The sequence below is a fragment of the Homalodisca vitripennis genome, chromosome 3 (assembly GCF_021130785.1).
Source record: "Homalodisca vitripennis isolate AUS2020 chromosome 3, UT_GWSS_2.1, whole genome shotgun sequence".
NCBI lineage: Eukaryota > Metazoa > Arthropoda > Insecta > Hemiptera > Cicadellidae > Homalodisca > Homalodisca vitripennis.
In genome coordinates, this window is record NC_060209.1 from 193,317,269 (window position 1) to 193,331,215 (window position 13,947).

The 13,947-nt window shown below is 35.0% G+C and overlaps 2 protein-coding genes across 12 annotated transcripts in view; one reads left to right on the forward strand and one right to left on the reverse strand.

Moving 5' to 3' along the window:
- Window positions 1-7,556, forward strand: part of LOC124357945 (clathrin light chain) — a 31,779-nt gene extending 24,223 nt beyond the window's left edge. For all 11 annotated transcript variants that reach the window (XM_046810086.1, XM_046810092.1, XM_046810087.1 and 8 more), the window contains one exon: window positions 7,177-7,556. In XM_046810086.1, coding sequence (XP_046666042.1) covers window positions 7,177-7,360 — 184 coding nt within the window. In that variant the 3' untranslated portion in view covers window positions 7,361-7,556. The remainder of the gene's footprint in view (window positions 1-7,176) is intronic.
- An 810-nt stretch (window positions 7,557-8,366) lies between these two features.
- LOC124357947 overlaps window positions 8,367-13,947 on the reverse strand; it is a 142,103-nt gene continuing 136,522 nt past the window's right edge. Inside the window, 2 exon segments of the mRNA XM_046810096.1 lie at window positions 8,367-10,080; window positions 13,092-13,287. Coding sequence (XP_046666052.1) covers window positions 10,046-10,080; window positions 13,092-13,287 — 231 coding nt within the window. The 3' untranslated portion in view covers window positions 8,367-10,045.

Here is a 13,947-nt window from a genome sequence, read left to right on the forward strand (position 1 = left end):
ATGCCTCAGGGGACCACATGTTGACGCCATTCGTCATCGGGAAAAGCAAAAAAGCCAAGACCTCTGAAAGGCATTACCCACCTACCCGTAATATACGATGCTCAATCCAATGCGTGGATGAACTCCGATTTATTTAGAAATTGGTTTTTCCACCACTTCGTCCCATCTGTAAAAGACAATCTGAAAAACCGTGGCTTACCTGAAGACAGCAAGGTTGTGCTCATCCTAGACAATTGCAGAGCTCACCCTGCAGCGTCTGAGTTGATATCGGGAAATATTTTTACCGCATACCTCCCGGCAAATGTCACGTCCTTGATTCAGCCAATGGATCAAGGAGTGATTCAGAACTTTAAATGTTTTTACAGAGCGTCTTTTCTTCAAGGCCTGATAAACTCAGAGTGTATGGTGGTTGATTTTCAGAAAAAATTCAACATAAAAGATGCAATTTTCGGAATCGCCTTGGCATGGAAAAAGGTCAAGCCCACCACTCTACAGAAATCTTGGCGAAAACTATGGCCAGCTGCCTACCAAGAAGAGGACATTGCTGTTTCAGTCGACAATGAAGCAATACTGGACTTGATGGCCCACAGTTCCCAAGACGAAATAAGGAAAGTGCCACAAGAAGAAATCTTGGAGTGGATACACATTGATTGCGACGAGCCAGTTGAAGAAGAAATTACGGATGAACTGCTCATCAAAAGTGTACTTGGACCTCAGTCAGAGCCTCATCCTGTGGAGTCCGAATCAGATGGTGAAGAGGGGGCAGATGATGATCCAACACCCGTGCCTACGTGGAGTGAAGCAAGTGCCACTATCGACACGTTTATACGATTTGCCGAACGCAGCAGCTCCTACAATGCTTCAGAGCTTGTAAATTTATATGTTCTGAGAAATGACTTTTTAAAGAAGAAACATGATACAAAAAAACAAACAGACATTAGGTCTTTTTTCAAATAAAATACTGTACACAAAAATTATGTTTACCATAATATTTATTACATAATTTACGCACTAGTTAGCCTACATCTAAGTTAACCTAAGTTTAGAAATGTTTTTCTAGGCATTAAATGTTCATTTTGTGTTCAAACTAATGTTTGTTTAATTTTATTTATCTCCTTAGTAATTCTTTAATTGTTTACACGTAAAGAGTGATTTTTTTTTAAAGCCACACTCTGAAACTTAGACGACGATTTTTAGCCCGCTATCATCGCTAAAGTAGAAAAAGTAAAATCAAGCTACTGTACATTATCTCTTTGGGACTGAAAACCCAGCCACTATTTTTAAAGAGTGATTGTATTTTGGCTGAGTTTTCAGCTTTTCTGAGTTAATATCACTTGATTTCACTCCTTTTACTTTAGTGTGATACGATTTTAGCGGCTAAAAACCGAATTTTCCGGCATTTTCATATGACGCTCGGTAATCCGGAATTTTCAATAATCCGGAACACTTCGATCCCCGAAAGTGCCGAATTAGCGGGCTTTTACTGTATGAGAAATTGTTATGTTACTTACAGCAAACATGGGATGGAATTTACGTTTGCCATGTTTTCTTTAAATTTATTAACCTAATATTTCGTTTTTTTCTGTTACAATATAAAAGATGAATACATTATCAATACAAAATTGGTTTTGTATAGGTGAAAAAAATTTAAACTTGAAGTAGAAGTTTATATTGTTTTTATTTTGACATTATACAAGTCAAATTTTGGCGAATATAATGCCATTTATTTACATGCAAGAATAACGTTATAAAACAGCCTACTACATGAAGAACTGAATGTATCATGTGGTTACACTGTTATGCAATTTTAATCCTCTTAAATTTGTAACTAAGTGAGGAGTAGATGATAATAGATTATTATTGGTTGAACTCAATTTTTGTAAAAATATATATTTGATTTATGTCCTGTTTCCAATCTAAGCCATATATAACCACAAGCTAGCAAAAACAGTGTTGCCACTACAAGCTCCTTTAGCCATTTTAGTTACATCATTGAGCATCATGTACATCATACATCAGATGTTTGTGACCTGCGTACGTTGTGACTGAAGAAACCAGAGCCGAACTGAAGTGGCTATATTTAGTCTACAAGTATTATTGTGTATGTATTATGTGTAACTTAACAAGTGATCTATTTTGGTGTGAAAATTGCTGATTTAAAAAATCAGCTATCTTAACTACAGAACATTGTCTAAGTCGCTTCTTGCCCAAATCTGACAGGTGAGCCTAGAAGATTCTGATTTATTGCAGGTGCACTAGCAACAACAAGATTGTTTTTCCTCTGCAATTGCTATCTAAATTACAAAACTGCTTTCATTTGGAATTTTTGTTGTGTAACAAATTGTTATCACTTAGCAGAACATTAAAATGATATTTACAGAAATAAAGTGTTGACCAGTTGGTACAACACTTTTTAGGGTATTCTTACAACCTGTACCTGTTTTACAATGTTGTAAATCTATTTTCAAGCAACTTTCAATTTTGAAAGTTATAAGTCAGTATATCTTTGATATCTATTTTATGCAAACTAAATATTGTTCAAAATTCACTTCTTTAACGAACATGTTCATTCCTGCAATACCAGATCTCGTAACTTTGTTCTTAGTAAATTCAGTAGACTACTTTGCACTCAGTCTTAATACAGATTCATAAGCATTGCCTGTTCAGTAAAGCGCATTTTGATTCGGATCATGTATCATGTATGTACAGACAGATATAAAAAAAACACTCCATGTTTAATCGGCGGAAAGCCCTTTTTATAGTCTTGTATTACAAGGCAAAACAAATATATGGGAGGATTGTTTTAAGCTTTAAAGTGATGAGGAACTGGTGTAGCAGGGAGGAGGTTTTTATCTGCAAAGATTATTTGAGTCGCTCTAGTCTGCTTGGCTCATGCAGATGATGGCATTTTAATTCTGTCTCGTATACTTTAATAAATCTCGGCTCAGACTCGGTTGGCAAAAATGTTTGAATCAACGTAGGGGTAGGACCGGGGGAATGCCGCCACGTTAAGGGTTTTTGATTTTTTTACATCTAATTTTTAATGTATTTTGCATTACTAAAAATACTAAAGTACACCTTTGATGTTATATTTATTTTATAAGTAATTGTTATTGTATCTGTAAACTAAAACTGTCAAAAAAATATTTGTATGCACCACTGTCTCGGGGGGTAATGACGCCACCTTTAAATAAACTAAAATACATTAAGAAAAAGTGGAATAAATGAATCGCAGTGTAAATTATTTTAAAACTCGTTGTATTTTACATATTAAATCATAATAAATACATATTTAACAATGTTTCTAAGTCTCAGTTTTTTTACATTTAGGTCATTTAGGCAAAAAATCACAAATGTAATCGTTTGCTGATTCAGCTCCACTACATTCAGAGTGCGCCCACTTGCCACACAATATGCATTTGAACCAATGCTCATTAAATCCATATTCACCGCAAAGTACACAAAGTTCTACATCCTTAGATCTAATGTCAAAACATATCATCATCTTCGTTGTCATCACATATATTTTGCATGTCCAAGTCATCATCAGAAGACGATGAAGTCTCGAAAACTTATTTGCCATCTGCAAAGTTTCTTTTTCGATTTATTCTTTTTAATTGGGCCTTCAATTTTATTACTTTTTAAGGTGGCTTCACCTCTTTTCTTGGGTATCTTGACTTTTTTTTGTGTGGGCTTGCCTAGCATTTCGATGCAGCCTTTAGATTAGCTTGTTTCTTTTTAAATTCTTTTTCTTTCCTTTTGGCTGCTGTTCTTTCCAATTCTGCCTTCATTGGAGTTCCAGTAAGAATGGAAGAATGGCTTTTTCTCTTTGCATTTTCTTTAATTTTACCAGCTGCATAATTTGGAATCGGAGAAAAACTTCTCCAATGCTTTAGAAAAGATATTGTTCTTGTGTTTAGATTGAGACGAGTCTGCTTTTACCGTTGATCCAGAGGAGCAAGGAAACTCCAGGCAAACCATCAACATCGTATATGGGAATTCCTTTCATAGGATTCGTCATAGGCCTACGTTGAGTGATTGTTTTATTCATGTATGTTTCTTGCTCTTGGAGATTGGCATCCATGTTTTCTTGGTCGTCGATGACAATTGGCTCCAATGACTGAACTGAAACTGAAAAAAAATCTTCTTCCTTAAAAGTGTCTCTGTTTACTGGATATATCCCAGTACTACGAAATCCCGATACTCCTTTATCAATCGTTGCCACAGTCACATAAGCTTCATTAAAAATTGTGGCTATGTCATAAGAGTAATCTTCCTGTACGTGCTTGATCTCATGTATTTGTCACACTCCCTATTAAAGACATTTTTTAAAGGGCCATAGAAGGGATACATCTAGCGGTTGCAGTCTGTGTGATGTATGAGGTGGTATTGAGAGCATATGGATGTGGTTTTGGCGACAAAAATTCATAGCTTGGTAAGGACACATGACTTCCATGGTTATCTAGGATTAAGAGAACTGGGTCCTCTTGTGATGGTTTTGCTATCTTATCAAAATGTTTCAGCCAGTTGAGGAAAATTATTTTCATTTGACCCAGCCATTGTGCGAACAAGTATAAAACTGATCCAGCTGGACCACCTCTCTCAAGCAATGGAGACATCCTTCGTCTTGGATAAATAAACATTGGCGGGACATAAGATCCAGATGCACTTATTCCACACACAACAGTAATATTTCTTCCTCTTTCCCCAACTGGTTATACCTCCAACTTGATGTTTACCTTTAGGGGCGAGGATATGACTTGGTTTTTGCACACTAGAAATTCCAGTCTCATCCATATTGAAAATACGAGTTAGGCTCAAAATTGTGTTTTTCCATCAGTGTTGTTAAATTATTATAGAAGAGTTCAACTTCTTCCTTATTAAATCCAATCACTCTACTAATGCTTGTTGTCGATGGTTTTTCGTAGGAGAAAACTTGAGGATTCCTCTTGCGAAATCCCGAAACCCAATCTTCACTGGCCATTCGCGTGGCTTGATTGAAGTTATGCTTTGTATTCAATTCTTCTGCTACTTCAAAAGCCAGTCGTCTCAAATCCGTTATATAGTAATGCGAAAAAAAGATTTGCAAGAGTGATAACTCTGGTGGTCAAATCTTTTTTCTTGATCTTTGTTAAAAAAACTGCAGGTCGTCCCATTTCCGGTTTTGAGGTTTTTGCTACTTTTCAATCTGTCACGAGAGCAACACTTTTAACTGACTTTCCATCAGAAACCTGTTTCATAGCTGCTTGTAAAATCATGTTCGGTCCATTTCGCTTTCTCAGTGGTTCTTTTTCGGACTCTAGGCATCTAGAATAAACATTAAAAATCTAAAATTAGTCACCATGGCAGCATGGGGTAATACCACCACTATGGCGGAATTTACCCTGGTGAAGGTGGCGTCATAACCCCAAGCGGACAATATGGCGAAAATGTGTAAACAAAGTCAAGAGATGGGCCAAAACGTGTAACCTCAATACATCAAAATAAAAAGCGTATTACATGTACACTACGTATATTATTACCTTAAATGAATAATGTAACACTATAGGGTACATTACCTTTACTTATTTGAAGCTCAAAAATAAGATGCCGCTTGTTAAAAAGTAAAATTTATACGACACTATACAAACAACGTGAACAAATGGCCACCATTACACGAGGCACTGTTTCTAACTTTGTCCGCTAGAGTTCAGGGCGATGTCACGATCTCTTGCTGCAGTTCGTTTGTAAACTAGACTGGGTGGCGGTATAACCCCGGGTGGCGGAATTCCCCCGGTCTACCCTAAACAAAGTTCGAAATAACTACACTATTTAATTCATCGCAGAAATGTCAATCAACAGAGAGATTTATTGAACTGTCCACAATTTTGAAGTGAACCCGTTAGAATTATTTAAGTTCCACTGTTCAACTTCAACTAAAAATAATGTTGTATTCTTTGAGGGATTTATTCTTTCACTATTATATTCACTTAAATTATCTATAAGAAATTAAATCTAAGATTCTAATGAATGATTGATTAAATATACTGTTTATTTATAGAATATAGTCCTTCCTTTGAAAGAAATATAAGAAAGCTTCTTAATTCTTGAATATGAGCCGTACCATTATATTATGAAGGATAAAAAAATAATCACATTTATAACAACTGATTGAACCAACCAATTAAAGTTGTATTACAATAAGATGAGGTTATAATTAATTGTTGCCCAACCTGATAAACCAATCACTGTAGGAGTCTTCTGATGACATCTATTAGGAGGGATAGAGGGAAAACCCTGGATATCTGACCTCAAACGGACGAGGCGGAAATGGAGCTGTTAAAAAATGGCTTGAATTTTACATAACCAAGGTTATGTTAGTTTGATTAATTTATTCACAGGCTAAACTAGAGCAAATTAATGATGATTGCTGAATCCATTACCATAGTATAATGTAATTATTGTGAAGTGACAATGATTCAAACCATCTTTGAATGGCTGTCATTTCCGACTTGGTTGTCCATTTGAGGTTAGGTTTGCGGTATTGTACTTTACTAATGAAGACCTTCTGATGGTTATACTAACCTATTCTTACATTTAAAATTTTCTTCTGTGGCCCGAACCTGTGAGGAAGTAGCGGGTCACTGGATATATGTTAAATTAGATTTGTTTGGTTGGTAAGTCTGTACCAAGTTTTGTAGCTCTAACTGAAATCGTTTCAAAAATATTTAACCGTCCTGGGACATTTGGACACCTTGTATAGAAAAATTAACATATTCTATTCAAGTTTGTAACTGTGATAGATTCTACTACAATAACGATCTTATTTTATTTAAAAGGTTAAAGTTAAAGGGTGGCTTATTTCACCAGAGGAGAAGTAAGGGCTGAGAAGCCCTCTCTGACACAACCTCGGGACCAACGGTTTGAAGGTGACCTAAACCACCACCAATGGCTGTGCAGCCAGAATTAGTAAATAATTAACTATCATTATTATTGTAATAATGATAATAAATATATTTTTAAGAGTAATGATGAAAAATAAATAAATTTTTAAGTGCTCTAACAGACCTAAATTGTATATTCAGGTTATAATTTTATCTTGTTTCTAAATGTGTCACAGTTTTAAAGCTGAGAAACTTGACATATGTCGGATTATCATTTCTATAACTGTTATATCATAGAGTACGGTTGTTGTAGAAACGCAGAAAAACAGTTTGTGGCGGAAGCTGATGCCATAGAGCCAGGAACGGAGTGGGAGCGGATCGCCAAGTTGTGTGACTTCAACCCCAAGTCCAGCCGCACCAGCAAGGACGTGTCCAGGATGAGATCCATCATCCTGCAGCTCAAGCAGAGCCCTCCTCCCGTCGCAGTCAAGCACTGAGCGTGAACATTCCTGCCACCTCGCCTACTCTACTGTGTTAACCTATTGTACTATTTATCTATGTATATGTAAAGTTATATCATGCAATCACTATTGTAATCCGATTTTGTTACATTGTTATTAGTGTGTTAGTAAAAGTGTACGTTCCGAATTGATAGAAATATAAATAAAATTTATTGTGTTCTGGAAATTAAAATAATGTTTTATATTTCCTCTAACAATTTGTTTCACTAATGTTGGTCTTGTTAGTGAGCGCAGCCATTTATTTTATCAGCAATAAACAATTAGTTGAGTGTTATTTGCGTAATCAAGAATATTATTTCAATCAATCCTAAATTTATTATTTGGCAGAACAGCATTAGACGTGCTCGAAAGAAAGAAAACAAATTAAATTAGATACATAGCCTGCTGAAATAAGTTGGTCCTTTAGATGTACTAAACTTAGTTGATAAAATGTTAAATTTTTTATTGGTCAGTTGTATGTGTGTTGATAATCACACAGTGTTTATTTTGTACTTAACCCTTTATTAGTTCTCAATGACACTGTAATAGTGAACTGCCAGGTTGATTTGATTTGTTAGGCAACATAATTAATGACCGATGTTTAGAGGTGTTTTTCATAATGAGCCCATGAAAATATACTACAATGTTTGATACACAGTGGGTAACCTGCATGTGGAAGTAAGTTTTGATGGCGGGAGGTTTAAATGGGTGGGCTATTAGATATTAAAAAAGGAACATTTTTACAAAACCTTGTAATTTGATAACATTGTTGTAAATTAACAAAGAGTTTTAAAACACATTTGTTTTGCTCTACAATACATATAACCATACTTTACCAAACTTTGAATGGTCACCATCTTGAACTTATTTTTGAGATAACAGTAAAAATAGTTGAGCATTATCTGACAATGTGAAGGAGTAGGAGAGCAGTTTTGTAATAACATTTTTTTTTAATTGTTCCACTCACTAAATAGGTGAAGGATAGGATAATAACACTCAAAAATAAAAATTAAACATTTTATTTTACAGTTTAACATTACAAGCAATCTCTTCTGAAGTCGCCTCAAAACTACAACTTGCCAAAATCTAACATTTCAATACATCTAAACAATCTTATCACAAATTCACTGCCTTTGTTCCACGTAATAACAAACGCTCTCTAATAAAAGTTTTAATCAGAAAACATCTAGTTTTATATTTGTTAGGGCCAAAGTAAATTAACAACCAAAAAAGGTTTTATGAAATAATTTTTTGCAAAAGTTAACCAATAAAATTCTGATGAACAGAAACACAGTTTTTGAGTGAAGGTCTATATAATAATTTATGACACAAATATTTAATTTGAAGTGGTATATAAAAATATATATCTTAAAATTGCAGCTTTTTATGTTAGAAGTGTGTAATTAATTATCAAAAAACGCACTAATTTCATTTAATTTTGGTATAAACACAAAGTTTAATTCACTAGGATAACAGAAATTGGCGTACAATAACAGTTATTGCACTGTGTCGTCTGTGAGACAGTCCAACGCACATTACTGACCTAACTGGCAAACCCAATGTGACTACATCAACCTCATCGTACCAACAAAAACTGTAAAAACCTACATAATATTATATGTACACATGTAATACAATACGCATACGATATCTCCAGTAATGTTTACATTTATCACAACAAATGAATACAAAATAGCGAATAACAAACAGTCAACGTGCTACAATACTTACTATATTAAACGTAATAAATTAATATATCAAGGCCACCTAAAACATGCCACATTGCTTGCAAAAATAACTCTAAGTAAACAATTAATTTTTATATATCGATACGTGTGACTACAAAGTAATATTGTATATCCCATTAAAAATCTGATAAATATTTATCACATGTATGGAAACTAGTTAGACTAATTTTTATAAATTATTTTGATCTGTTATTTCTACTTTTTGGCAGTAAATACTAGAGAAGACTAGACTTTTTTATATTATTATCTTAGACACGTTCTAGTAATATATTTTGAGCTCAGAACATATTTGATATTGAAACATTGCTGAACTGTTATGTAGAGTTCTTGCACGTAACTTGTACGTTCTATGAATTCAACTATTCGAACATTACGTCTAAATTAATGTTCATTGTACAAAATATATATATATTCAACCAAATTGCAAATCATGTTTTGGAAAATATCAATTGTCAAAAAACAAAGTTCACACGAGGTACTCACAATAAATTACTGAATCTAGTATATAAAGGAAAATATGGACATTATCAAAGAAAGAACATTTCAGTCTCTTTTTGGAGCCTATTTTAAAAATAACTCAGACAACATAATGTGGAAATAAATATTTAAATCTAACAATACTTTTCTCTGTTTTACTTCAATATTCGTAACTCTCTTTACTACTTTTCCATGGCGATATATTGATTTTTCATTAAATTACAGAGAATTTGTCAAGCCTGCAAACGGAAAATGTGTTTTTACATTGACAAATTCTCACCAACAGTGACAAAACTAACGTAAAATATTCCACATGTATTAACACTAAATCACAATATAACTTACACAGACAGAACTCTTGATTAAACCTCATCAGGACCCAATAATTTGTCAACGCATTGACATTGTTTACGCAGTTGCCGACATAGTTTTCTCCCACAGTTCCTCATTTCACGTATTATTTCTGCGTAGGGCTGGGTGGGTCAGCTGTCTCTGCAAAACAAAACGATTTGTTTAGTAACATACTATTTGTAACACTAAAAACAACCACAGTATGATTAATTTCAACAGATCAATTCAGTGAGACACAGGGGTACCGTGATCAGTACGCATTGCTCTACTACAGATACAGTCTTTAATTTGATTAATCAGGTGCTGCGGGCCTTGGATGGGTCGGGGAGTCTTCTGAGTCATGTCCAAGGCAACAGATACCAAAGAGTTAAAATCATTGCAGAAAATGGTTTGGATTGTTTTTCAAAATGTCAAAAAGTTCAGTATGGAACTCCTCAAGTATCATAATTAGGACCTTTCTTTATTTCTAGTCTACGTTAATGACCTTCCATTTAATTTTGATGACAGTCTAACTTTTTTTGCAGATGACATAACAGCCAAAACTCTTCCAGAAATCAACATTAAAATCCCCTTGTTAATCCGTCAGCTCTCGAATTGGTTTAAGTGCAATGGATTAATTCTAAAACTAACATGATCAATTTTAGAATAATAAAAAAAAGAGTAAAACATATCTTATCAAATCTCTTTAATATGCTTACATCAAACTGTTTTGCCGAACTCCTTGTAGACCATCCTCCATTGGATGTGAGTGTTACTAACTACCTTAAAAACTATTTCCCAAGTCCAGTATTCATTTATTAAGTTTAACTTTCTCAACTTGAGCCCAGACAAGAATATTAAACCATCTAGAACAGGACCTACATTGTAAATGTTTCAAAATTTAAACCTAAATTTTTAAAGAGTGAACCTTTTGAGGTCGGATTTGTGGCATTGTACTCTACTAATCATCATCATCATCATCATCATCATCATCATCATCGTCAGACGTTTCCGTTCTCACGGGTCGTCGTACACAGCCTCCTCCACTTTAGTCTATCGTTCCAGGTCTCCTCTTCATCCACCTGTATTTTCTGTAGTCCCCTTCTCTCTATGTCTTTCCACACTTGGTCCTCCCATCTTCCTCTCGGTCTTCCTCTTGGTCTTCTTCCTCCTTCCTCCTTCTCCAGTGCTATTCTAGGCATTCTATTATCTCCCATCCTCTTCACATGCCCCATCCACTGTATTCTTCTTCCTTCCATTGTCTCTTGCAGTGAAACTACCTTCAATCTTTCTCTAGTTATTTCGTTCCTTATTCTATCTCTTCTTGTAGTCTTCTCTATCCCTCTTAAAAATCTCATTTCTGCAGCTTGCAATCTGCTTAAATCATTTTTAGTCCACGTCCACGTCTCTGCTCCATATAATAAAATTGGTTGGAAATAAGATTTATACATCAATACTTTTGATTCTTTCCCAATGTTCCAACTCCACACAATCTTCTTTACCATATTGAAAAACTTTCCACTCTTCCATATTCTGTTTCCTATCTCTTCTCTTATTGTGCCCCTAACATAACTCTACTAATAGTGACCTTTAATTTGATGTACTACTCAACCTATGCTCTCATTTTAGATTTCCTTCTGACTCCTTGCAGGGCTTTTTGTCATCCCCCTGACATAACAAAAAAAATTATAGTTACTTCGAAAAGTAGATTTATAGGTGGAACAATGATGTACCAAGTTTTATTGCTTTACCCATAATCGTTCCGAAATTATCCAGCCTGTGCGGGACATTTTTAACATTCTGTACATCAAACTTACCAAATAGTTACATATTATTGTTGATTAGACTTGTTACAGTAAAATTCCAAAGCCTTACTATCCTGACCTGAACTTACCAACATAATAAGGATAATTTAACCAAATTTAGATAAACTATTTTTTGGAGACTGTTTTTATGGTATAAAAACTAACCCTTTCTGGATGAAACACTGGTACTGCCCGGCTGGCGTACTATGTCTCATTTCACTGACGTTTGAGACGTTTTGTGGGTTCTACTGGATCTACATTGTGCTGCTGCCTCAGGAATAGTTTGAACTATTTGAAATAATATTGCAGCTGTTTTTTCGTAGTACATTTACTGGTTATTTGACAAAAGTTCCAGATGAGTGAATTGTCTACCGTTATAAACAAACTAGTCGAGCCACTGTGAATCAGGTTCTTTGTACTTTTATTGCTGTTTTCATTGTAACACAAATTAGTTTTAGTGTTTAATCTATTGTGTTTAATCATGAGTTTAAAGTACAATTAAATTATGTAAGTTTTAGGCCTCATTTTCACGTGAAAATACGTAACCTTTATTACTTTGGATTGAGTTGCTAGGTTATAAAGTTGAAACAATGCGCACATTATTCTTTTGTTACTTATATTTTTCTGATGGCTGCAAGTACAAGTAAATTACAAATTAGGACATTAGTGATATACATCCAGTGATGAGACCGATTTGCCTCCTCCACTTGATCTAGGCCTAGATAACCGTAACAATAGCGATTTGTATAAATTTGATTTTTAATAAGTTTATTGGAGAAGATATAGTATTTCAAAACAAAAGAAATAAGTTAAGATACACATACTCAATAAAACAAATACGATTTGATGCACCAACAGCTTTAAAATATACTATAAACTTGGGATTTTGGTTTAAAAACAAACAAAAATTAGTTTTAAGTATTAAATTATAAAGTAAACAAATAATAGAGTAACAAAAACCACTGTTTTACACCTTGCTTTAATCTACGTTTAAAGCCTATTGATAAAAAAAAATCCTGTATTACCCTAGTTTTATACAATAAAATTATACAATAAAAAGTGTTAGTTTAAATAATACAATACTGTACTTTAACTGAATATTTAAATACAACCAGATAGAGAAATTAGCGATGTAATGAGTCCCAAAAGGGTTAAGGACTTCCAAGCTAAAATGTTTCATTAAAAAAGATTGTCTCATGTTGAGAACCAGAGTCAACCAATAAATTTATACTTAGAAACATATTATATTTGTTTAAATTATATCTAGAAACAAATTTATTACATACTGAGGAATAAATTTTTAGTACTATTACGGGAGTTTATAATACATTATGCCAACATGATCTAAATGTATATTGTAGTACTTACTAAGTACTACAGGTTCCTCCTCGGTCTCAGTCTCACTGTCGGAGTCGGGGACGAGAGAGTTCCGCTGGTAGACCTTGCTCTCCTCCCCTGTCCGGCGGAAACTGATGAGAGGCTTCAGTGCAGCCTTCAGCGACAGGAACAGTCGAGGGAACAATATCTCCTGCTGGGCCAACAGCTGTTTGGTCCTGTACCTCTCCTGGAACAGTTATTATCATTATTGCAACTGATGAGAGGCTTCAGTGCAGCCTTCAGCGACAGGAACAGTCGAGGGAACAATATCTCCTGCTGAGCCAACAGCTGTTTGGTCCTGTACCTCTCCTGGAACAGTTATTATCATTATTGCAACTGATGAGAGGCTTCAGTGCAGCCTTCAGCGACAGGAACAGTCGAGGGAATAATATCTCCTGCTGGGCCAACAGCTGTTTGGTCCTGTACCTCTCCTGGAACAGTTATTATCATTATTGCAACTGATGAGAGGCTTCAGTGCAGCCTTCAGCGACAGGAACAGTCGAGGGAACAATATCTCCTGCTGGGCCAACAGCTGTTTGGTCCTGTACCTCTCCTGGAACAGTTATTATCATTATTGCAACTGATGAGAGGCTTCAGTGCAGCCTTCAGCGACAGGAACAGTCGAGGGAATAATATCTCCTGCTGGGCCAACAGCTGTTTGGTCCTGTACCTCTCCTGGAACAGTTATTATCATTATTACAACTGATGAGAGGCTTCAGTGCAGCCTTCAGCGACAGGAACAGTCGAGGGAACAATATCTCCTGCTGAGCCAACAGCTGTTTGGTCCTGTACCTCTCCTGGAACAGTTATTATCATTATTACAACTGATGAGAGGCTTCAGTGCAGC